This window comes from Mytilus galloprovincialis, chromosome 11 (genome assembly GCF_965363235.1).
Source record: "Mytilus galloprovincialis chromosome 11, xbMytGall1.hap1.1, whole genome shotgun sequence".
Classification (NCBI taxonomy): Eukaryota; Metazoa; Mollusca; class Bivalvia; order Mytilida; family Mytilidae; genus Mytilus; species Mytilus galloprovincialis.
In genome coordinates, this window is record NC_134848.1 from 55,618,430 (window position 1) to 55,646,397 (window position 27,968).

Consider the following 27,968-nt stretch of genomic DNA (forward strand, 5'->3'; position numbering starts at 1 on the left):
CAATAAGGATGAATGTTTATTTTATTCACCCAACAGCGAATTGTAGTACGTTGTATTATATGTAAACGACATACAAACATATCTGTATCATACATGTGACATATGTTTAGGTAAGTTGTACAAAGCATATACGAAAACATAAATGGTGCATAATATTAGCAAAACCAAAACAAAATGAAGAGAATTGCTACAGAGTGTAGTAAATTTCATCGTATGTGTAATAAAATATGGCACACCTAAAATAGTCAGCAGTAAATATCTTTCGATGTTTGCAATTACCTTTGAACATCGGTAAACTATTGTCGCCTTACTTAATGAGCAAAATGATATTACAAACTTACTTTAAGAAACGAATGAACGAAGTGCATCTGTTATATCTAGATATATTTGTTTGAATTAATTCATTGTCAGTATAGCAATAGATAGTCTTAAAATACCCTTTAGAAATATAAACAAAACATTTTGTCTATCAAATATTTTTTTTTTTTGAAGATTTTAAAAGTCAACTAACATAAACTGCTTACGAACCTTTCAAAATCCAGTTAAAAAATATCTTATAATATGACGTGTATGACGGAAACTCAATTATTGTGCCTGGCTGTAATTCTTCAATACTAAATTGAAAACTTCAAAAAGTTTTTAGTAATACGGGCCTTAAACTTTAGGACAAAGCTAATTGCTAAATAGATCGCTAAATACTGCGCAAAACGTACTAAGCATCTTCTGAAATACAATATTCTTTTTGATTGTTCTGAACAAAGATGACATTTTTATTGTCGTGGTCTGAAAGAATCCCTTAGGAAAGGACAATAGGTTAATCATTGTCAGTGATGTTTGTCCAAGATCATTGGAAGATAAATCGGTCTAATCTTGAGAGGAAATTAAGAATATTGTTTTGAACAGGCAATACGTTTGTTTTTGACAATGAATGTTTAGAATTGTATAAGTTTATGTCGCCTTGCTAATTTCTTTATATGGGTACCGATACTTTATTTCTGATACTGATGTATGCTTACGGTGAACTTGTATGCAACTGGGGAATATCCTGCATGAAAGTTAACACCATCATACGATTTTAGAATTTTTACCTCCTTTTTTCCTATATTGATTCTTTTTTAATAAGACTGATAACTGTCTTTGACACAAAGCTTCAACCGTAGTTTATCAATAATGTAATTTTAAACTCACTCGTTCAATGTCACTCTTTGTGCATGTTTTACCTGAGGGTATCGAAATTTCAGTAGTCAGCACTTTTGTGCTGGCATGATATGTCATTGCAATTGTCATATTCTATAATATTTCACTTCGAAAAACGATAAAAATTACTCGAAACCCAGCGGTTTTACAACCGCAAGAGACGGGACTTGTCACACGTTTCTTACATTTTTATAGTCGGAGATTTGCAATTTTGTTGTTGGTTTAGCCTTCTCATTGCTTTGATTCGAGCGCCATTAACGAGTCAAATTGTGTATGTATGTTCCTGTTCTAAGTCAAGAGCCTGTAATTCAGTGGTTGTCGTTTGTTGATGTTTTATATATTTGTTTTTCTTTCAGTTTTTGTGCATAAATTAGGCCGCAAGTTTTCTCGTTAAAATTACATTTGTCATTTCGGAGACTTTTAAAGCTGACTATACAATGTGAGCTTTGCTCAATGTTGAAGACCATACGGTCACCTATAGTTGTTAATTTCTGTGTCATTTTGGTCTCTTATGAAGAGTTGTCTCATTGGCAATCATACCACGTCTTTTTTATGCCTAATGTAGACGAAACATTTGTCTATCGTCTATATTATTCGGTGATGTAGTACAGTAGAGAATTGCGACCGCTGTCAAATGTGGAGTTGGATAGTCCCCATCAACAATATATTATTGCTACATTGTAAGTATTGTTGTTTACGTTGCATCTGCTGTCCTAGCGTATTTGTTTATATTTGTATGGTTTCCATTGTCCTTTTATATCATACGTTTTGTTTGCAATTGTATATTTGTCATTTTACGTATGTTGGAATTGGACAACCAGTATCCGAATGCATAGAAACTGATGCATAATAGTATAATACGTACATAAGATGATGTATAGTAAAATTGTTATATTCAACTTTGAGCAGAATGTTCTGCTTTTGCAAAAATGAAAACCTAACAAGTCGATATTTCTTTTGATTTGTTTACTTACCATTTTCCTTTTGAATGTCAGTAACTAAAGTCGGCGATACTTACATTACCCCTGGAGTCTGAATAAATTGTCTAAATAGAAGACGTGCAGTATGCATTGCCATTTTTGCAGTTTGTTTTATGATTTAAATAAGTAGTTTCTATTTACCTATGTCTCCATTTGTACTTCTTGTTTTTCTTTTCAGAAAGTCATATTTCTTTGTATTCTACAAAAGAAGACAAAACATTTTTATAACACAAAACTGGTGTACACATGTAATATGATATAATAAATCATGCTTGTCTTAGCATGATATTGAGCAGGTTATTATGGATACCAGTATGAGTACACAAAAAAATCAAACACAGAAACTATTTATTGATGACAAATACCTCAAAAAAGCAGATATGCGATATGTCAAATGTTGCCAATATAAAAGCTCCAAATTTAGACTTTATAAGATATGTCATCAATATCCCAGATTGAAATAACAGCTGGTTAATCCTTTAGACAGGTATAACAAGAACTGGAGGAAATGAAAAATGCCTCTGTATCAGTGGATTAGCAAGAGATTCATAGAAGAATTACAAGAAAGAAAACAGGAAAAACTCTTACCTTTGAAATACCGGTATAGGTGTAAGCACAAATGAATATAAAGCCGTATCTGAGGAAGACACGTATGTTATTCAATCAAACTAAAAGAACGTCAATGCTGTTTTTAAAAGTAAAATGACAAACATACCCAACTTCAAAGAAAGTAAAAATGGTAAAAATCGAAAGCTCAAACTACATCAAACGAATGGATTACAACTGTCATAACCTGATTTGTTGTAGGCATTTATTTATATAGAAAATGGTAGATTATATAAACCTGATCTGTAGCTAGCTAAACCTCCCACTGACAGTCGCGTAAAATTCCATTGAAATATAAACAATGTGTCAACAAAACAAACATAAACGAAGGACACAAACATTAGGGTACTGCAGTCAATATTAGGTTATATTTCACTCGTACACTCAAGTATGCGTAGCTGTTCTGAACTCATGAATACGTACGCCTGGGATGATACAATAACTTCCAACATTTTAGGTAAAATCGTAAATGAAAAATTACGTTAATAGTCAATTTAAAATATATGTTAAGGTAAATATTAAATGCAAAAATTAATAAACTGTGCTAATGACTTGTGTGCACCACTTTTGTTCGAATCCTTAATTATATGATAACTATATTGATCCTATGTAAGGGAGCTACCATTTGATTTTTATGGGGGAGCTAGGATAAAAAAAAATTGTCCTGCATTTTTTTTAGCTGTAATCTCTGTCCTGCCTTTTTATTTTTCACTCTGTTTGGTCCTGCTTTTTTTTTTTTTTTTTTTTACCTATACCTAAGTTGTCGTCCTGGCTTTTTTTTTTGGCAATTGTCTCATCCTGCATTTTTTTTTTACTCAAAACTCATGTCCTGCCTATTTTTTTCAAATTTCATCCTAGCCCCCCTCCCCCCCCCCCCATAAAAATCAAATGGTAGCTCCCTTGGCCTAAGGTCTTCAAAAAGTGTCTTTTGAGAGGTTTTGTTTGACAAGAATTTTGATACAATGTCTGACAGATCATTGTGTATGACCTGTCACAAATGTTTTATAAAGATATTCACTTGTAAGTACTTTTAATAATACGCAAGATGTTCAATTGCTAATATGCATGTCAAAACATCTGTTCTTTAATGAATTGAAATTACAAGGTATTATATTGTATTGATTTCTCTATATATAATTTCAATGAATAAAATTTACGTAACCACACACAACGGCAGTTCTTGAGTTTCGGTTTCAATTAAAAGCCATTACCACATGACATGTTTGAAACAAATGCGTCCTTCAGCTATGTTGTGTTTGGCATTTTACATGTTGAATAACACCAATATATGGTTCCGTCACTCCTGAAAGTCCATGTTAAGAAACCTGATATGAACTTTTAATTATTTACTTCCTACATGAAGTTTGTATAATTTTATAGAATTAATCAAAGTCTGATCTGGTAATGGCAATTTACATGTCATGTGGTGTTATTCGACAGTGAGAACAAAGAATTTCAATTATTTGTTAAATCATAAACTGCAAGTTTCAATTTCGACAAGTACACATGTATATATATATATACAAGACACGTTATCCCAATGTTTCAAAACTGAATAAAATTTTCACAAGTTGTAAAAAATAAATAAACAATGTTTTTCTAAGTTCAGCTATTCATAACTCATGAATAAACAATGATATATATAAATCAGATATTATTTGAAAATTTATTTTATTAAAAAAAAATACAAAACATACTAAAACTCATCTTTTAATTCGTATTTGAATGTTCCAAAAACAACCATGTATACATATAAAATAATTATGTGTCCAAAGTACACAGATGCCCCACTGGTACTATCATTTTCCATGTTCAATGAACCTTGAAATTAGCTAAAAAAATCTAATTTGACAATTAAATTAGAAAGATCATACAATAGGGAACATGTGTATTAAGTGTGAAGTTGATTGCACTTCAACTTCATCAAAAACTACCTTGACCAAAAACTTTAACCTGAAACTCCCACATTCATTTTCTATGTTCAGTGAACCGTGAAATCGTTGTCAAAAGACTAATTTGGCTTAAAAATTAAAAAGATCATATCATAAGCAACAAGTGTACCAAGTTTCAAGTTGATTGGACTTCAGCTTCATCAAAAACTACCTTGACCAAAAACTTTAACCTGAAGTAGGACAGACGAACGAATGGAAGGACGCACAGACGAACGGACGGACGCACGGACGGACGCACAGACCAGAAAACATAATGCCCCTCTACTATCGTAGGTAGAGCATTAAAAGAAGATGTGGTATGATTGCCAATGAGACATCTCTCCACAGGAGACCAAAAATGACACAAAAATTAAAAACTATAGGTCACCGTACGGCCTTCAACAATAAGCAAAGCACATACCGCACTTTCATTTGGTCGATTTGTAATTGAAATTTAAAATGTATATGCCTTTAAAAAATGTAGGCCGTTGTCTTCCACATGAGCGATACGGACGTATGTTCCTGTAGTTTCTTTTGGTTTAAATCAAATCGCTTTGGGAACCAGCTTGACTTCTAATTTGTAAATATTGTCAGGTTTACACAACAAAAAAGTTAATTGTTTTACAAGATTTCCCTTTGGTCAGATAAATTTTCTGTAGTTGACTTTTACTTATTTATTAAATTTCCCCAACTATAATCTATCATATTTTCTGGTAATTATCCATTTAGATCATGCGTGATTTCATTTATCAAAGGAAGCCATTAATAATTGTATAACTGTCAGTTCCAGTCATTCGGAATATTGAATCAATGTAGTCATAATAATGTGTCAAGTTCAATTGTTAGATCGTGTGAAGTCATGTCAGTAACTTATGATTCCGTAATAAATGGCTAATACCATGAGACATAGAAACAGGAAGAAATTTAAACAATTAGATAAATATTTACTTCTGCTGAAAGATCTGATATCGGAAATATTATATTAATGTTGTATATTAATACTTCAATTTTTTTATATTGATATTTACTTTAAGAGAATTAAGGACCATGATTTAAGAGTACGAAGTAGTCACTGGATGAAACCACAATGCTGACCAATTAGCAAAAAGAAATTCACATAGTTTGTTCCGGTAATAATAACATTCACACAAGGTTTTCCGGTAATTATCACATTCACACATTTTTTTCTGATTAAGAAAAATATATATATTGTGGCATAATAAGCCCAAGTACATAAAAGTCACATGGACTATAAAAAATACCACGTACATAAAATGACAGCCGACCATTTTTTTTTTCAGGAAGATTTTACTCTTGCAAAAAAAATAAAAGAGAATAACTCGTTAAGGAACAAAATTCATATAAATATGAAGGTCTTACGAAAGAGTTTGTTCGGCTGGTTTTACTTCTAGGAACGGAGAGGAGTTTAAAAACGGGAGACAAATTGAAGAGTAAGAAGGGAGTTAATTTATCAGTCTAAAAAAATAAAGATAATAACATGTAAAAGTGGTGTATTTCTTCTTGTACATGTATCATTGCTTTCTTACACGCAATTGAAATTGATATATACTCAAATATTATTAGAGGTGTTCCTGTCTATAGGAAGCTTATACAAAGAAGAAGAAGAAACGTTACAAAACAATCCTTTATATGTACACTGGAGACCGAGTAATGGTATTTAGCACATTCTTAATGTATTCCTTTAGGTCATAAATCTGATATTACCGCGAATCATTAAATGAAAACATTAGAAAGCGAATATATTCGTTTAATGTACCAAATATTGGATTGTAAAAGCTTTGGTCAATTATTGTCTTTTTGATCGAATTACAAATACAAATGAACTACAGGCATTAAAATGTACGTACTAGGGAAATTTCCAGACAATTCGGTGATACTTATTATTAAAAAGATACGGTATTAACTGATATGTTTTACCAATATGTAACTGTATGCATGTTTCTTAAAGAGAAAAAGGTATATACATGCGACATTTATATAATGTTTCAATATGTTTTTTAGTTATGGTTTCTGGTTTTTTTTCAGAACTGATGAACTTGAAATGAAGTTTCTAAGTCACATAGTACATGCGTTTATTTTTGATAATTTCGTTTATATTTCACGATGTACTTTTTTTTATTAGTAACTTCATCGAGATTTAATGCCTGTTCCTTCAATAAGACAAAATTTTAGCATTAGCAATATCGTAATTAAACAAGAATGTGTCAAAAGTACACGGATGACCCATCCGCACTATTATTTTCTACGTTCAGTGGACCGTGAAAATGGGGTTAAAACTCTAGTTTGGCATTGAAATTAGAAAGATCATATCAAGAGAACGTGTGTACTAAGTTTCAAGTTGATTGGACTTCAACTTCATCAAAAACTACCTCGACCAAAAACTGTAACCTGAAATGGGACAGACGGACGAACAGACCAGAAAACATGATGGACAAAAATGGGGCATAAAAAGAAATCATTGACTGTAATCTATGATCAGTAACGAAAGAAGCATGCTGAGAAATTAACAAACACGGAATGAACAAGCGAGCATATGATTTATATGATAAGAAGGTGGTAATTAGACAAAGAAAAAATCCTGAAGCTATCATGGGGAAAATCAAACATAATAATTCCAAGTTTGTAATTATAGATTATTACATGGCATTTTTCATATTGCCCTGGTATCAGCCCTAGACTCCCATATCAAGCCAGAGGGCTTTAGCCCGAGGGCTTGATATGGGTCGTGGGCTGATACCAGGGACCATATGAAAAATGACATGTAATAATCTATTTATCACATATTTTTAAGCAAGAGAAAACAAATAGCTTACACCAAATTCAGGGGCGGATGCAGGAATTTTCGAAAGGGGGGGTGCTAACCCAGGGCACCCAGGGCAAAGGGGGGTGCAAAACATATGTCCCGATACAAATGCATTGATCGGCAAAAATAAAGGGGGGATGCGCACCCCCGGAACCCCCCCCCTGGATCCGCCACTGAAATTATGTTTGATATTTCATAAAAAAATCAGAAAGATATTTAACGAAAATAAAATAAAAAATGTATCACTGTGAGTTTAAAAAAGTTCGTATCACAGTAGGTAAACAACGTTTTGTGAAAAGTTTCAGAAATGATTAACAATAAATATATTAATTCTAAGAATTGCAAATATTAAACGACTTTAAAATGTTACATTACAAATGTTAAAAATGCTTAAGAAGAATCCTATATCGCTACTCATTCCAGTGTGGCGTCATATATTTTATAAATTTTTTATGACGTCAAAATTTTACGGGAATTTTTGTGATTTTCACTGTTGATTTCTACTTTTTTCTTCTACAGCAGATTCGTAACTTTCTAAATTTCTTTTCATTGTGTTCAACTTGTTTACAAATAGTCTTTGATTGACAGTTTACCGGAAGTTAAACTCGGGGGCTTGATATGGATTTCGAGGGCTGATATCGATATCGGCCCCGAGGGCTGATAACCAACCTTGACTTCCGGCTATTATTGGCCATGCAAAAACGTACATATCAGTACAAAATATGTGATAATATTGCATATTGAAAAAATTATTGCATAGATTAACCATTTATTATAATTACGATTTTTCACAAATGGACAACAATTCGAGTTCTTATTATTGCGAAACGCGGTGCATTACGTTTGCGCGCATTACCACTACATTTGCGCGCAAAAATCATTACGTTTGCGCGCAGCTTTTACTTACATTTGCGCGCATTTTTATGACAGGTAAACTAAGGTAAAATACAGGTCATAATACTTATTTATTTATCAATTTGTTCAATTATTTACAATTATCAGTACCCCTTCCGTTAGTCTAAGTCTCTTCTTAGACAGGGAAAAAGGAGATAAAGCCGCATATTTTTTTTCGATTTTCGGATACAATTGAACAAGTCAAAGGTGTAGACAAAACTTTAAGAAATCTGTGACATAGCCCATTTATCATAACTTGAACTTAAGATAAAAAGGGGTTTTAAATTGATTTTAGAATTCAATATGAACAATATATGATTTGAATTAACAAACTATTTTCAAAATTTATAATAGATAGTCATATCTATTATGAAAATACCAATAAAATATAGTCATTTATAATTTAATATATATATGAATTATTATTTTACATGAGATTACCTGTAAAATGAATGCGCGCAAATGTAATCAAAAGCTGCGCGCAAACGTAAAATATTTTAATCCCCAAATGCGCGCAAACGTAGCGCGCCCGCGAAACGCACCCATTCGCAATATTTGATTAATAAAAACCTCTCAATTATCTATAATTTACAGAAGTCAGTTTCATAAACGCTTTTGATGACTCTTGTAAATACATATTTTATTTCTTAAAAGCCAAGATTGAGTTTATGTAAATTGTTGACACAAACGTAAATGTTTAGTTCCTTATTAACCCTAGCTTAACTAAAGTTAAATTATGCTATCTAATTTTTATTTTGTTCATGTTCTGTTCTTCATGGTCTTATGTACTAGATTATAGCTTGTATTACGGTATCGCCTTCGTTAATAATCGACTGTTGATTGTCAACGTGGTCGTCTTTTGAATTTTGGTCTATGGAGAATAGTTTACATTGTAGCAGTCATATCACGTCTTGTTATTTTATTTATGATAATGAAACATTACAATGCGTTTAAAGATACCATAGAAAGTTTATTTACTGTTAGTCTCTTTGTTATTCTTCCTTATGGCAGATTGATCGAACTTTTATTTATTCAATTGATTGAAACATATTCATTCGGGACGAGTGTTGTCTACACGTACCTGTGTATAGAATACTTAAACCGTTTGATTCATACCATTTCCTTTGCCAGAAATGTTCAATCTGCTTAACTCTGGTGATTCCGCTTCTCTCCATCTATCAATTATTTTAATCTCTGATGGAGAGTTGTCACAGTTGGCATTCATACCACATCTACTCATTTCATGCCATGTTTACATGTACATTTAATTCGAATTGAATTCGAATCGAATGCGAATCGAATTCGCTAATCGCGATTACAAAATCTTCTTTTTTATTTCGAATTGTTTCGAATTGGCTAAATCGAATTATCCAATTCGCATTAGAAATGCGTTTTTGTTAATACCTTTTATAAATATGTGTCCTTTGTCAATGCCAGGCGAAACCCAAAGTGTTGGACCGTACTTGACATAAGAATGTTTAAAAAATATTAAAGAAAACATTTATTAAATAAAATGCAAAAATTCTGCTACAATGTATCAGTCAAAAGACTGCGGCAAAATGAAAATAATTTGAAGACAGAAATGAGTCTGAATAAACAAATCCGGCTACGTTTGTATAACCATGCCATTTATATATAGCAAAAAGTTTTAACTTTAATACTAATTTGAACATACTTTTATACAAAATATTTAAAAAAAACAAAACAAACGTTTCTTAACGTACATGTTAAAAAATTTGATGTTCACTCAAGCAAGGCCGGGCTAGTAATGACAATATCATTTAACACAATAATTTTTCCTGCCCAAAAAGTTCATACGCCTTCGAAATACTACGTGAGAAGACAATTACGTTACACTACGTGCCACGGAAATTAGGAATTATATTACGGTGATTTGTTATAAGAAATATAAGGTCATTATGTAGTTTAGCAGTAATTAATATCTCACTTCCCTTTGTATTATAGGATGGTCATTTTAATGGTCAAGGATCATTATTAATCCTCTGTTGTACTTTTACCGTTAAATCTCGCACTTGAACCATTCAGTGTTGTTTGATATCAATACTGGTGACGTGATTTTTGCATTATTGTAAACGTAAATTAAACTATGAAGATATTATCAATGTTTAAGGTCAATGGGTTAATAGTTTAAAAAATCACTGTACTTTCCATTAGGGTAATAATGTCGAGAAGTTAGCAAATAAAAGTTACCGTACGGCCGAGAACAATTAATAAAACCACTACCACCATGGGAGCTTAAGATGCCTAAAGACATGATAATAGTTTATTTTTTTTTATTATTCCAGCTGCTTAAATTCTGTTTAAAAACATGCATGGAATATTTGTCACTGGACGTTAAGCAACCAACAATAAATCAATCTTTATGTTTTCATCTACCAAGTCACAACAGTGTCGTAATATGTCAAATTTAATTCAATAGGTCATGTGTTCCTGGCATGGTTTTAATATTCACAGATTGTCATTCTATTGGAAATATTAGCTCATTTCAATGGTATCTTAATAGTTATTTTGTCTTATCTTGTTCAACGTATTTTATCATTAGGATCATCATGACATTTCTTAATGGACAAAATATAGGATTAAACAATTGTTTCTAAATGTTAAGTGGGCCAATTAACCTACATACTGAACAGAAATCCGAAAGTTTTATTCAGTTTGCGATGCGCCCAGTTTGCACATTATTATCATGTAGGAAATTGTGTTCAAGCCGTATACAAATATCTATCATTCCAAACATTTCTTATTTATTCATTTCAATTTCAACTTTTTTCGAACAGAAGGTGCTTTTTTTTTGTATATCGCAGTGAGATCGACGTAGTGTAACTATGTTATAATATATAAGTATTTGTAGATATGCAAAGCACAAAAGAATTATAAATGCTTATCTCAGAATTTCAAAAATAATAAACTTTTAAAAGTAAAAGTTGACGCCGGTAATTCATCTGTCTGCAATGGTTGTTTGGTTTATTTAATTGTTCATAATGTTACATTGTAGCATTACTTTACTCAGGTAAGCTTCCAATTATGTGCCGCTGTACGAAGACAAAACTATGTTCGTATAATTTGAGATAGCACAAACACAAGGTTCAGCATCCATAAACACACGAAAATGAACTGATTTCAATGCACATGTACATGGTTTATCTTCATGTTATATGTGAATTTAAAAACTAAAAGACCATCAACACTTAATAAACGGTTCGCCTTTTCAAAAATTGCAATTCAAATATAGGTTTCAATGACATATTCTAATCATGTGTACAAAAAAATGCATTCGATGTAAATTGTGAAGTTCAAGACAACTGAAAAATGTTCGCCAGGCAAACAATTATTGTTGTTTTATACTTGATGGAGAAAATAAAAAAAACAGCCGCCACAGTGTAAAGTGGTCTTGGGAAACTACAAATCAATGAAGACAAGTGTTATACTATCTCCAAATTTAAGTACGGAGTACTCCAATGTATTTGATATAAATTTATCTTCTTTGGAAAAAGACCAGATTGGTAATAAGCATGTTGGATATAGATACAGTTAAATGCAAAAATTATTGTCTGACGTAAACAACCCTAAAATTAAACGATTAATTTGTAGAAAAATATATTACCATTAGCATCCGTTATCAGATTAACATATAACGATTTGATACTCTTAATCATTTTAGAGGGCCCTCATGGGGTTTTTGATTATGTGATTACTTGGCCGTTTTTTTAATGATTATTTGATTATTAAGCCAAATATTTCATGATTATTTGATTACCTAGGACTGTATTTTTAGTTTATGATTATTTGATTACTAAAGATAAGCAAATATTTAATGATTATGTGATTATATTGGCAAAAAAATGGTGATTATGTGATTACTAGGACACCCCCCCCCCCATGAGGGGCCTCATTTTATCTCAAGATAAAAATCTATTTAACTTTTAATGTCTGCAATTGATTACAAGTTGTTTGGCGGGAAACAAATCTCAAAAGAACATCTGTCTTTAAATACAATTCTAGGCAATCAAAATTAGATAAGTTTTACCTCAAGCATTGTCAAGGATGTTCGCTACTTTGTTTCAAAATAACAAGCGTTTTAAAAGACTGTTTTAAATTGATAGTATTTGAATAAAGAAATGTAATAGCAGAAAATAATGACAAGTCATTTTGCTAGGTTTCCAAATATAAGCGATTGATAAGTTGGCGGAAAATAATTCTCTCTAGGTATTTCATGCATTTAACATCAAATTTGGCACATTTTTTTTCTTTAAAATACGATGAAAAAATAACAAGGTTTTTATAAGATTTTCATAGATGATATTTCAAACTATACATAATCAAATTATGGAAGAAAAAAACAGTTAGTAAGCAAAAATTTCAATGGCACTACATAAATAAAACCAGAGGATTTCAAATATCTGGGGAAAAAATTCAGAAACACGAGGAGCGAATTTCCTGAAGAACGAATGCTGCAACTAACAATGAACAATGCTGGCCATTAACTCAATAACTAAAATAACAAAGTAAAAATAAAACAAGAATGTGTCCACAGTACACGGATGCCCCACTCGCACTATCATTTTCTATGTTTAGTGGACCGTGAAATTGGAAAAAATTCTCTAATTTGGCATTAAAATTAGAATGATCTTATCAAAGGGAACATGTATACTAAGTTTCAAGTTGATTGGACTTCTACTTTATCAAAAACTACCTTGACCAAAAACTTTAACCTGAAATTTGCAATATCATTTTCTATGTTCAGTGAACCGTAAAATTGGGGTCAAAACTCTAATTTGGCATTTAAATTAGAAAGATCATATCATAGGGCACATGTATACTAAGTTTCAAGTTGATTGGACTTCTACTTTATCAAAAACTACCTTGACCAAAAACTTTAACCTGAAGTGGGACAGACGGACGAACGAACGGACGAACAGACGGACGGACGAACGGACGCACAGACCAGAAAACATAATGCCCCTCTACTATCGTAGGTGGGGCATAAAAATAGTTCATCAACTAGTCCCAAAGATTTCTCATCCGAAAATATATTGACGACTGACGCCATTTTGGTGATTCCTTTATACTTATTATTAGACAAACAAAACAAAAATGCAAAAAACAAACGAATACAACTATCAAATAAAACCAATGACGACATGTTCCTAATCGTATAAAATAAGTTAATAAAAGCATTCAGCTAAAGCAGTTTTATCTTTCGTTATCATTGTAAATAATTATTGGTCGTAAATCCGTTGGTATACGTCCTGTTATGATTATAGTCATGACCCTGGGTACCTATAAACGGTGGATATAGTCGGTTCTGATTACGTCAATCTGGGTCTTCAATGCAGAACTAACATCTTTTATATGCTGTCAATTGTCTGTCTAAAGTAGATTTATATTGATATTTGTACGGGATTGACAAATGTTTGGGTCATTTTGTCCCTATTCATGATTTTCAATAGATTCTAATTCCATCCTGTAAATTACCGTAATATCACAAATATTCAATTGAGAAAGACTAGAAATGATAAAGATTGATCATGCTTAAGTAACATATATCGTTTTACATTAACATTTGCGAACTTAAGAGCAATTCAGTGATTTGGAGATATTGAAGGGATTAGAGAACAAGCATGTTTACCGGAAGTGAAGATAAATAAACTATACTGTAATGAGTACATTGTGATTTGAATAAATGGTATGTCTTTCCTTTTATTTTTAAAATGGCTATTGGTAATATAAAAAGTAAAAAGAGAATTAACAAAAATACCTAGCTTCAAAGAAAATTCAAAGTCCCTAATCAAATTGCAAAAAAATAAATAGCTCAAACAAAACAAACTAATGAATAACAACTGTTATATTCCTGACTCGGAACATTTTCTTATATAGAAAATGGTGGATTATACCTGGTTTTATAGCTAACTAAACCTCTCACTTGTATGACAGTCGAAGTGAATTTTGAAGTTAAAATTCACAAGAAAATAGAAAATTACAACTGTATTTAAATTATGAATGATTGATGGGTAGCACGCCTCTATGTATTTGAAAATACCATACTTGTCCAGCATTTACACAACAAACAAAACGGATATGCGGACAATCATATACTAGTAAAACGTACAGAATCGAAATTAAAATTTTTGTGACTTGGATATTAACAGAAAATAAAATCTTTGGAATGAAATTTATCTCCATAATTATTTTGGCTTGACCAATTTAGTGTTTGATTATCCATTATAACTTTACAATTATCAGCAGAAATGAACAATGTGTAATAATTTAGATTATCCTAAGGAGCAGATTGATTATTTCATTGCTATAGATTTATTTGCAGATCTTTTGTTGCTGAACATTCTTGCTTTTAAAGTTTAAGTGTATTTATTACACATTTTATAGATGTTAGGTAAAAAGACTACAATTAGAAGAAAAAAAATCATTCAGTTAGTTCCTTTCTGTGTCAGGTTTGCTTTGCTGTAAGTATATTAGTTTTTGAACCTTAGGACCAGGTGAGCCGGAAAACAATTCAAAGATAAGATGTTATTTTCATTAAAAAAAAATTATCATCCAAACACAAATGTGATACTGCTAATTCAAGTTCGTCATTGATGATAATTATTTTCCATGAACGAAACGAAACGTAAGAAACCCAATTATTGTAGGCCAAAATGGTCCAAGCAAGAAGAAAGAACTTCATTTTATGTAATAATATCAATTATGCAAGTTCATTTGTTACTGAAAGAATCGTGTTGAAGAAGAAGAAAACTGATTAGCTAAATTTAACGACAAATTAATGTATTGATGAATATTGACATGACGACAGCATCAAATAACGTATCATTTCCACAATCCCGCTGATTCTATTTATTTTCCTATTTCCTCTGATTACCCTACAAAAATATCTTGTTAAATGTGTAATTCAGAAGAATGTCGACATTTTTTTTCGTGATTTTACTGAGGAGGGTCATTTTCAAAAAATGTCGAATTTTGAAATTGAAAAAAATATTAAAAGTTACTTATTCAAACAACCCTCTACATAACTAAATCAAAACAAACAGTACTTTAAGAACAACATATTAAAAGATGCAATCTTAATGATGTCATACAAGAATATGTTGAAACGTTTTTTGATCGGTGGTACATTATTTTGTCTATCCTGTTACCATTTTCAAAAGAAATTTTGGGTTATTAAGAAAAGGTTTAGATAAAATGTTAAGCTTGTTTTAAGTAGACAATTAGATGGGTTTCAAGAGAATAAACTTCTATATATATTCATTCTGTAATATGAGAGATTATTTGCCAATTTTCCAGGTTGTACTGAAAAATGCCTCTAAAAATTGGTTTTCAAAGGTTGTAAAAATTACCACCAGTAATGCAAGTCTAAGATAGCAATTTATATTGTTTGGCATTTTTTCACCCTTTCAAATAAACCCAACATCAAGTAAATCCCTCATAAGTTAGTTTACTTTTCTCTATATTTCATTGGTAACAGGAACGTACGTTTCTGATATATTACTATATAAAAGTCTATCCTGTTACCTTTTTGTCTATCCTGTTACCGATATCAGTATTGCACCTGCGAATGCTTAATTGGGAAGATTAAGACGTTATAACCTAAAGATGACTTCAAAAAACGAAATATTTCATTCGTTTTGCACCTATATGTTAAGATAAAAAAATTAACGACGTTTTTGTCTACAATTGTCTATCCTGTTACTGTAACCATAGTAACCATAGTAACAGGATAGACATAACAGGATAGACAAATTTCTTCGTTTTTGATTGCTGTTGTGAAATAACTACTCCCTTTGGTGAAGTGATTATGTTTTTCTATTGTGAATTTGGTTTCCAACACGTTATTGCACTTTTTACAAGTATACTGTTGGTGTATTTAATCAAAATTGGTGGTAACAGCATAGACATGAAAAAAAGTACGCTATATTTTTTTCACTAAATGTCTTGAAATTTCTTTTCTCTACACTGTCGTTCAAGAAACGAGGCGTTTTAAATGTAAAGATTACTTTGTACTTTTGAGATCAACACTGACTGATTCAATATTCATAGGGAGAATAATTTAACGGCTGATTTAAGTAGCGGTAACAGGAAAGACATGAACCTCCTGTACGCAGATTCGATTTAGTTTGTAGATAATATGTTACATACAATGATATAGAAGCTACGATTTTTCGTTAAAGTAATATTTAACGTTCTTAAAAAGTCCCTTTTGCAGATATCAAGCCGATCAGAAAATCGCAAAAAAATCATTTGAAATGTGATTTTCTGACACTGTACGCAGACAAATACCCCCAAAATGGGTCTTAAATGCAGTTTAATCTTATCAAAATAGATGTAAGGTGTGTTTATTATTAATGTTCTGAATCACAAATCTGACAAGCTTTCATTTAAACCATTACAACTGAAATTTCCATTAGAAATAAAAAAGTTAGCATGGGTGTACTGAAAATTCGACATTTTTTGAAAACGATCCTGAAATGACTGTGTTCCCTCGTACAGATAAGTAAGACGAGTATGGCAATATTCACGGAACTCTAAACAGCACGATGACAAGTTTATAAGCTTAGTTAACCCGTATTACAAAAGGACAAAACAATCATTCCGCATAATATAGTTCAATCTTTATTGTTGCATAATCATGTTTTGTCGATTTCATAGTTTAATATCACTTCCACAGAATAAGTTAGTCAAGCGTGGCAGATTGAATATGCGCAGAATTTCAAACTTCACAAGTTTATAAGCTTAGTTAACCCGTATTACAAAAGGACAAAACAATCATTCCGCATAATATAGTTCAATCTTTTATTATTGCATGATCCGTGTTCTGTTGATTTCACAGTTTTTACAATCATGACAATTTATAACTAGTGTGGATCTAGCCGGCGTTAGTATTCATGAGGCTAGCCGTCAATAATATTCATGAGATCAAAACCGCGTTCGATGAAATGTTTTGGGTAGTTATTAGATTGTGACAATAAAATAAATTTTGCTGTCAATATCCATTATGGTTATGCTATTTATAGCAATATAAAGTAATTAAGAAATATTAAGCCAATAGGTGTCTTCTGTAAGGTCCGCGTCATTTAAAATGAAAGTAAATGAAAAGTTTAATTGCATTTCCTCACACAACACAAAACAATTATGATCATTAAAATGTTGTTATTATTGAATCAATGTAAACTTTAGTAATTAAAACAAGATGATTAAATAGAGGGTAATTAAATGGAATTAATTGTCATATGGGCATTCCATAATCTGTTCGTTGTCTACAAATATAGTCCAATTCTAAAACTAAAATATACAATACATATGATAGTATCACACAATTAAAAAGATCAGAAAAACAAGAAACATAGTTAATATAAGACATATAATAAACAGAAAAATTGAAACTGTCAATTACTATTTCAATGACATAATTCTTCAAAATTACGGAGATCAATAAGAGTCTTTAATCTTTAATTCAGTCCATATTATTGCCTTTAAAATGGCCCATATCACTTATGCCCTAGATCCGTACGAGTTAGTCAGAAAAGTATAAGGGGGGGGGGGGGGGGGGGGTACCCTGGTATATCACAAATTCGAAAATGAACTATTGCCGGCTGGCCTAACGAAGAGATTCTCCACGTGGGCAATAATACCAGAGGAAGAGGTACTGATTGCCTTTAAAATGGCCCATAGCACTTATACCCTAGACCCGTACGAGTTTGTCAGTAGAGGGTTCAAAGGGGGGATATGGAATCCAAGATACAACGAATTCGAACTGAACTATTGCCGGCTGGCCAAACTAAGAGATTCTCCACATCGACCATTATACCAGAGGTAGAGGTTGGTATTGCCTCTAAAATGGCCCATAGCACTTATGCCCTAGACCCGTACGAGTTAGTCAGAAAAGGATAAGGGGAGGGGGTACCCTGGTATATCACAAATTCGAAAATGAACTATTGCCGGCTGGCCAAACGAAGAGATTCTCCACGTGGGCAATAATACCAGAGGAAGACGTACTGATTGCCTTTAAAATGGCCCATAGCACTTATACCCTAGACCCGTACGAGTTTGTCAGTAGAGGGTTCAAAGGGGGGATATGGAATCCAAGATACAACGAATTCGAACTGAACTATTGCCGGCTGGCCAAACTAAGAGATTCTCCACATCGACCATTATACCAGAGGTAGAGGTTGGTATTGCCTCTAAAATGGCCCATAGCACTTATGCCCTAGACCCGTACGAGTTAGTCAGAAAAGGATAAGGGGGGGTACCCTGGTATATCACAAATTCGAAAATGAACTATTGACGGCTGGCCAAACGAAGAGATTCTCCACGTGGACAATAATACCAGAGGAAGAGGTACTGATTGCCTTTAAAATGGCCCATAGTACTTATACCCTAGACCCGTACGAGTTTGTCAGTAGAGGGTTCAAAGGGGGGGATATGGAATCCAAGATACAACGAATTCGAAATGAACTATTGCCGGCTGGCCAAACTAAGAGATTCTCCACATCGACCATTATACCAGAGGTAGAGGTTGGTATTGCCTCTATAATGGCCCATAGCACTTATGCCCTAGACCCGTACGAGTTAGTCAGAAAAGGATAAGGGGGGGGGGGGGGTACCCTGGTATATCACAAATTCGAAAATGAACTATTGCCGGCTGGCCAAACGAAGAGATTCTCCACGTGGGCAATAATACCAGAGGAAGAGGTACTGATTGCCTTTAAAATGGCCCATAGCACTTATACCCTAGACCCGTACGAGTTTGTCAGTAGAGGGTTCAAAGGGGGGATATGGAATCCAAGATACAACGAATTCGAACTGAACTATTGCCGGCTGGCCAAACTAAGAGATTCTCCACATCGACCATTATACCAGAGGTAGAGGTTGGTATTGCCTCTAAAATGGCCCATAGCACTTATGCCCTAGACCCGTACGAGTTAGTCAGAAAAGGATAAGGGGGGGGGGGGTACCCTGGTATATCACAAATTCGAAAATGAACTATTGCCGGCTGGCCAAACGAAGAGATTCTCCACGTGGGCAATGATACCAGCGGAAGAGGTACTTATTCCCTTTAAAATGGCCCATAGCACTTATACCCTAGACCCGTACGAGTTAGTCAGAAAAAGGATAAGGGGGGTACCCTGGTATATCACAAATTCGAAAATGAACTATTGACGGCTGGCCAAACGAAGAGATTCTCCACGTGGACAATAATACCAGAGGAAGAGGTACTGATTGCCTTTAAAATGGCCCATAGTACTTATACCCTAGACCCGTACGAGTTTGTCAGTAGAGGGTTCAAAGGGGGATATGGAATCCAAGATACAACGAATTCGAACTGAACTATTGCCGGCTGGCCAAACTAAGAGATTCTCCACATCGACCATTATACCAGAGGTAGAGGTTGGTATTGCCTCTATAATGGCCCATAGCACTTATGCCCTAGACCCGTACGAGTTAGTCAGAAAAGGATAAGGGGGGTACCCTGGTATATCACAAATTCGAAAATGAACTATTGCCGGCTGGCCAAACGAAGAGATTCTCCACGTGGGCAATAATACCAGAGGAAGAGGTACTGATTGCCTTTAAAATGGCTCATAGCACTTATACCCTAGACCCGTACGAGTTTGTCAGTAGAGGGTTCAAAGGGGGGATATGGAATCCAAGATACAACGAATTCGAACTGAACTATTGCCGGCTGGCCAAACTAAGAGATTCTCCACATCGACCATTATACCAGAGGTAGAGGTTGGTATTGCCTCTATAATGGCTCATAGCACTTATGCCCTAGACCCGTACGAGTTAGTCAGAAAAGGATAAGGGGGGGTACCCTGGTATATCACAAATTCGAAAATGAACTATTGCCGGCTGGCCAAACGAAGAAATTCTCCACGTGGACAATAATACCAGAGGAAGAGGTACTGATTGCCTTTAAAATGGCACATAGCACTTATACCCTAGACCCGTACGAGTTTGTCAGTAGAGGGTTCAAAGGGGGATATGGAATCCAAGATACAACGAATTCGAACTGAACTATTGCCGGCTGGCCAAACTAAGAGATTCTCCACATCGACCATTATACCAGAGGTAGATGTTGGTATTGCCTCTAAAATGGCCCATAGCACTTAAGCCCTAGACCCGTACGAGTTAGTCAGAAAAGGATAAGGGGGGGGGGGGTACCCTGGTATATCACAAATTCGAAAATGAACTATTGCCGGCTGGCCAAAAGAAGAGATTCTCCACGTGGACAATAATAACAGAGGAAAAGGTACTGATTGCCTTTAAAATGGCCCATAGTACTTATACCCTAGACCCGTACGAGTTTGTCAGTTGAAGGTTCAAAGGGGGGATATGTAATCCAAGATACAACGAATTCGAACTGAACTATTGCCGGCTGGCCAAACTAAGAGATTCTCCACATCGACCATTATACCAGAGGTAGAGGTTGGTATTGCCTCTATAATGGCTCATAGCACTTATGCCCTAGACCCGTACGAGTTAGTCAGAAAAGGATAAGGGGGGGGGGGGGGTACCCTGGTATATCACAAATTCGAAAATGAACTATTGCCGCCTGGCCAAACGAAGAGATTCTCCACGTGGGCAATGATACCAGCGGAAGAGGTACTTATTCCCTTTAAAATGGCCCATAGCACTTATACCCTAGACCCGTACGAGTTAGTCAGAAAAGGTAAAGGGGGGGTACCCTGGTATATCACAAATTCGAAAATGAACTATTGACGGCTGGCCAAACGAAGAGATTCTCCACGTGGACAATAATACCAGAGGAAGAGGTACTGATTGCCTTTAAAATGGCCCATAGTACTTATACCCTAGACCCGTACGAGTTTGTCAGTAGAGGGTTCAAAGGGGGGATATGGAATCCAAGATACAACGAATTCGAACTGAACTATTGCCGGCTGGCCAAACTAAGAGATTCTCCACATCGACTATTATACCAGAGGTAGAGGTTGGTATTGCCTCTATAATGGCCCATAGCACTTATGCCCTAGACCCGTACGAGTTAGTCAGAAAAGGATAAGGGGGGTACCCTGGTATATCACAAATTCGAAAATGAACTATTGCCGGCTGGCCAAACGAAGAGATTCTCCACGTGGGCAATAATACCAGAGGAAGAGGTACTGATTGCCTTTAAAATGGCTCATAGCACTTATACCCTAGACCCGTACGAGTTTGTCAGTAGAGGGTTCAAAGGGGGGATATGGAATCCAAGATACAACGAATTCGAACTGAACTATTGCCGGCTGGCCAAACTAAGAGATTCTCCACATCGACCATTATACCAGAGGTAGAGGTTGGTATTGCCTCTAAAATGGCCTATAGCACTTATGCCCTAGACCCGTACGAGTTAGTCAGAAAAGGATAAGGGGGGGTACCCTGGTATATCACAAATTCGAAAATGAACTATTGCCGGCTGGCCAAACGAAGAAATTCTCCACGTGGGCAATAATACCAGAGGAAGAGGTACTGATTGCCTTTAAAATGGCACAGAGCACTTATACCCTAGACCCGTACGAGTTTGTCAGTAGAGGGTTCAAAGGGGGATATGGAATCCAAGATACAACGAATTCGAACTGAACTATTGCCGGCTGGCCAAACTAAGAGATTCTCCACATCGACCATTATACCAGAGGTAGATGTTGGTATTGCCTCTAAAATGGCCCATAGCACTTAAGCCCTAGACCCGTACGAGTTAGTCAGAAAAGGATAAGGGGGGGGGGTACCCTGGTATATCACAAATTCGAAAATGAACTATTGCCGGCTGGCCAAAAGAAGAGAATCTCCACGTGGACAATAATACCAGAGGAAGAGGTACTGATTGCCTTTAAAATGGCCCATAGTACTTATACCCTAGACCCGTACGAGTTTGTCAGTTGAGGGTTCAAAGGGGGGATATGTAATCCAAGATACAACGAATTCGAACTGAACTATTGCCGGCTGGCCAAACTAAGAGATTCTCCACATCGACCATTATACCAGAGGTAGAGGTTGGTATTGCCTCTATAATGGCTCATAGCACTTATGCCCTAGACCCGTACGAGTTAGTCAGAAAAGGATAAGGGGGGGTACCCTGGTATATCACAAATTCGAAAATGAACTATTGCCTGCTGGCCAAACGAAGAGATTCTCCACGTGGGCAATAATACCAGAGGAAGAGGTACTGATTGCCTTTAAAATGGCTCATAGCACTTATACCCTAGACCCGTACGAGTTTGTCAGTAGAGGGTTCAAAGGGGGGATATGGAATCCAAGATACAACGAATTCGAACTGAACTATTGCCGGCTGGCCAAACTAAGAGATTCTCCACATCGACCATTATACCAGAGGTAGAAGTTGGTATTGCCTCTAAAATGGCCCATAGCACTTATGCCCTAGACCCGTACGAGTTAGTCAGAAAAGGATAAGGGAGTACCCTGGTATATCACAAATTCGAAAATGAACTATTGCCGGCTGGCCAAACGAAGAGATTCTCCACGTGGGCAATAATACCAGAGGAAGAGATACTGATTGCCTTTAAAATGGCTCAGAGCACTTATACCCTAGACCCGTACGAGTTTGTCAGTAGAGGGTTCAAAGGGGGGATATGGAATCCAAGATACAACGAATTCGAACTGAACTATTGCCGGCTGGCCAAACTAAGAGATTCTCCACATCGACCATTATACCAGAGGTAGACGTTGGTATTGCCTCTAAAATGGCCCATAGCACTTATGCCCTAGACCCGTAAGAGTTAGTCAGAAAAGGATAAAGGGGGGGGGACCCTGGTATATCACATATTCCTGGCCAAACGAAGAGATTCTCCACGTGGACAATAATACCAGAGGAAGAGGTACTGATTGCCTTTAAAATGGCCCATAGTAGTTATACCCTAGACCCGTACGAGTTGGTTAATAGAGGGTTCAAAGGGGGGATATGGAATCCAAGATACAACGAATTCGAACTGAACTATTGCCGGCTGGCCAAATTAAGAGATTCTCCACATCGACCATTATACCAGAGGTAGAGGTTGGTATGCCTCTATAATGGCTCATAGCACTTATGCCCTAGACCCGTACGAGTTAGTCAGAAAAGGATAAGGGGGGGTACCCTGGTATATCACAAATTCGAAAATGAACTATTGCCGGCTGGCCAAACGAAGAGATTCTCCACGTGGGCAATAATACCAGAGGAAGAGGTACTGATTGCCTTTAAAATGGCCCAGAGTACTTATACCCTAGACCCGTACGAGTTTGTCAGTAGAGGGTTCAAAGGGGGGATATGGAATCCAAGATACAACGAATTCGAATTGAACTATTGCCGGCTGGCCAAACTAAGAGATTATCCACATCGACCATTATACCAGAGGTAGAGGTTGGTATGGCCTCTAAAATGGTCCATAGCACTTATGCCCTAGACCCGTACGAGTTAGTCAGAAAAGGATAAGGGGGGTACCCTGGTATATCACAAATTCGAAAATGAACTATTGCCGGCTGGCCAAACGAAGAAATTCTCCACGTGGGCAATAATACCAGAGGAAGAGGTACTGATTGCCTTTAAAATGGCCCATAGTACTTATACCCTAGACCCGTACGAGTTTGTCAGTAGAGGGTTCAAAGGGGGGATATTGAATCCAAGATACAACGAATTCGAACTGAACTATTGCCGGCTGGCCAAACTAAGAGATTCTCCACATCGACCATTATACCAGAGGTAGAGGTTGGTATTGCCTCTAAAATGGCCCATAGCACTTATGCCCTAGACCCGTACGAGTTAGTCAGAAAAGGATAAGGGGGGGGGGGTACCCTGGTATATCACAAATTCGAAAATGAACTATTGCCGGCTGGCCAAACGAAGAGATTCTCCACGTGGGCAATAATACCAGAGGAAGAAGTACTGATTGCCTTTAAAATGGCCCATAGCACTTATACCCTAGACCCGTACGAGTTTGTCAGTAGAGGGTTCAAAGGGGGGATATGGAATCCAAGATACAACGAATTCGAACTGAACTATTGCCGGCTGGCCAAACTAAGAGATTCTCCACATCGACCATTATACCAGAGGTAGAGGTTGGTATTGCCTCTAAAATGGCCCATAGCACTTATGCCCTAGACCCGTACGAGTTAGTCAGAAAAGGATAAGGGGGGGGGGTACCCTGGTATATCACAAATTCGAAAATGAACTATTGCCGGCTGGCCAAACGAAGAGATTCTCCACGTGGGCAATAATACCAGAGGAAGAGGTACTGATTGCCTTTAAAATGGCCCATAGCACTTATACCCTAGACCCGTACGAGTTTGTCAGTAGAGGGTTCAAAGGGGGGATATGGAATCCAAGATACAACGAATTCGAACTGAACTATTGCCGGCTGGCCAAACTAAGAGATTCTCCACATCGACCATTATACCAGAGGTAGAGGTTGGTATTGCCTCTAAAATGGCCCATAGCACTTATGCCCTAGACCCGTACGAGTTAGTCAGAAAAGGATAAGGGGTGGTACCCTGATATATCACAAATTCGAAAATGAACTATTGCCGGCTGGCCAAACGAAGAGATTCTCCACGTGGGCAATGATACCAGAGGAAGAGGTACTTATTGCCTTTAAAATGGTATATAACACTTATACCCTAGGCCCGTGCGAGTTTGTCAGCATAGGGTTAAAAGGGGGATATGGTATCCTGGTTTACAACGGATTCTCCACGTAGGCCATTATACCAGAGGTAGAGGTGGGCATTGACTCTAAAATGGCATATTGCACTTATGCCCTAGAACCGTACGAGTCAGTCATCAAAGAGAAAGGGGTTTACTCTGGTATATCACTAAGTCGAATTGAACTATTGCCGACTGGCAAAACTAAAAGATACAAACCTTTTTTATGTACTACTTTTGGATATATTTAAAAACCCTACTTCCGGTAGAATCCAATATGGTGGACATTGACGTAAATAAGCTTATTTTTTAGGGAGGGTGATTGAAATGTGTTTTAACGTATTGTTACTATTATTAAATTGTGCAGGAACCTTTCTTTGATGCTTCTAAGGGATACAATGTATAAGACATATGTCTTAAAAACCCTTTTTTCCGGTAATATTCAAAATGGGGGACATAAATATATCATTTTTTTATTTTGATATTTAACTTCTTTTTAAAATGTGAAGAAAGTGGTTTTTTTTGGGGGGTGGTCATTAACCATATGCTTTAATTTATCCTCTAAACCACTAATCATATTCTGTAGTTGATATTTGAATACAAAGTTAACACTTCCGGTAAAAAAAACAATATGGCGTAAAGGTCAAAGATGAGTACTCAATCTATATCTTCGATGTAGAGTTTTGGATAGATTGATTTAAACAAAGAAAATCACTTAAGTACTAAAACATTTTAAAAACTACTACTATTTGGCCAAAAAAATATGTGTATTCCCAGTTACCACCACATGCACACGACGCAGGGCACGGGAGACTTGATTTTCCACATTAACAACAACCGCGGCACCTTTCTTACATCCACAATGTGCAAGCTTCTGACAACATGATGAGACCTCAGAAAGAGTTTTTTTTAAAGTTATCCTCTTTGTCCCGTCGTCATCCATTAGCGCCTGGACTTGGTAGCATAAGAGCCAATTTCAGGCTCGTCCCCTTGACACGTGTCTTAGTATATTGTACGTTTTGCATGCTGGAAAAGACTAGACTAAGTTGATAGCCTCAATTAACCTACCCTTTTGCGTAAATAGATATTTCTTGCTTTGTTAACCATGCTAACCCCATATGATAAGTTTTTGCTATCTTACAGTAAACACCGGTGATTGAGGCGGATCAATTATTATTCTTTATGTGAAAGTCACATCTGCAAATGCAATGTCTCCCAAGCAGTCTTTTTTTTCCCTTTTCAAGAAAACAGAGAACCGTATCACAACCGGAAAATATATGGATCACAATATTTGTGTGTGATCACTCATCGCTAGTGCATTTGGAAGGTCATTGATATATATTTATCCAAAGCTTTTCCTCCTCCTAAACACAATCCATAGTTTGTCTACCCCTATCTCACGGAATAGCGAAACAGTAATGACAGCATCATCAGAAACGACTGTTCGAATAATGACTTGTTTAAGTTCGTGTTTCACTGCATCAGACACATGCACCATGATTCTAGTGTCAGCCTTTTAATATGAATATGGTGTTTAACTTGAAATGCATCGCGTGGTGGTAAAGATAGAATATCCTGAACATGTGTTGCTACAACTGTCATATGCATTTAAGACTTCATCATAATAGTTTCATGTTTTTTTTAAGGTAAGGGTATAATGCCCTATCAGCATACTCGTTATGAAACAACTTGAAACTGTAAACAACAGTGGATGAATGCGTACATAGAAAATACCGGTAGTTTGAAGGCTGCCACAAGAAAAAAGAGCTACATTTAGGGGTAAGGGAATACATAGACGAATCCAGAGTCAAAACAAATCTCAAAATTGGTAAAGTTTTCTGAGAGATGACGACATTAAGAAAGAACTTTTTAGTTTTTATTCTCAGAAGCTTGCTCAATAGATTTTGAGGGAGAGTAAGTTGTAGAACAAATGCTCAGGATGTTCTGTGTTATTCACCACATGATGGTGTTTCAAGTTTAGCCCCATGTTAAAATGAAGAGGCTTATACTATAGAATCAATATACATGTGTCTGATGCAGTGATACACAGACTTAACTGAGTCATGACTTGAACAGTCGATTCTGATGCTGCTGTCATTGCTGTTTCGTTATTCCGTGACAAAGGGGCAGACGAACTTTGGCTTGCATTTGGAAGTGGGAAAAGCTTTAGATATAATCTATCCATGACCTTTCAAATGCACTTTTACTTGAAAGGGAACTTCGTTGTTGACATGGATGGCGTTTGAAGATGTGACTTTATGATTTAGAATGATGATTGATCAGCCAACATCACCAGATATGGATTTGATAATGTCATTGATAAAATGATACGTGGTTTTGTAGTAAGATCGAACAAACTTATCAGATGGGGTTTATGAAGCAAGAAAACATGTTTTTGGAAGTGGAAAGACTTATTGATGCTATTTGAACGACTCGGTCTAGTGTTTTTCAGCATGTAAAACGTGCAATATACCATGGCGGGTTTGGATGAGTAACAAGCTTAATTTGTTCCTATGCTAACTAGTCCAGACGCTTATGAGGCTATTTAAACGACTCGGTCCAGTTTTTTTCAGCATGTAAAACGTGCAATATACCATAGCGGGTGTGGATGAGTAACAAGCTTGGGATTGGTTTCTATGCTTACTATTCCAGACGCTTATGTATGGCGAATTGAAAAATATGAACCATTGCAACCCTTTTGGACAACTCTTTGTGAGGCCTCTTCACCTTATCAGGAGCTTGTACATTATTGATGTAAGAAACAATACTGCTGTCTTTTTAAATGAGGAAAATCAGCTCTCCGATTGTGAATATTTGCGGCCATTAATCCGTAATTTTAAAGATGTTTTAGTACTAAAGTGATTTTATTTTATTTT

General features: G+C 35.5%; 1 protein-coding gene across 1 annotated transcript in view; it reads right to left on the bottom strand.

Moving 5' to 3' along the window:
- The window catches only part of LOC143052406 (corticotropin-releasing factor-binding protein-like), a 72,292-nt gene that overhangs the window by 12,202 nt on the left and 32,122 nt on the right, over positions 1-27,968 (bottom strand). The window contains exon 2 of the mRNA XM_076225441.1: positions 2,319-2,376. Within this exon, the coding sequence (XP_076081556.1) occupies positions 2,319-2,376 (58 nt within the window). The remainder of the gene's footprint in view (positions 1-2,318; positions 2,377-27,968) is intronic.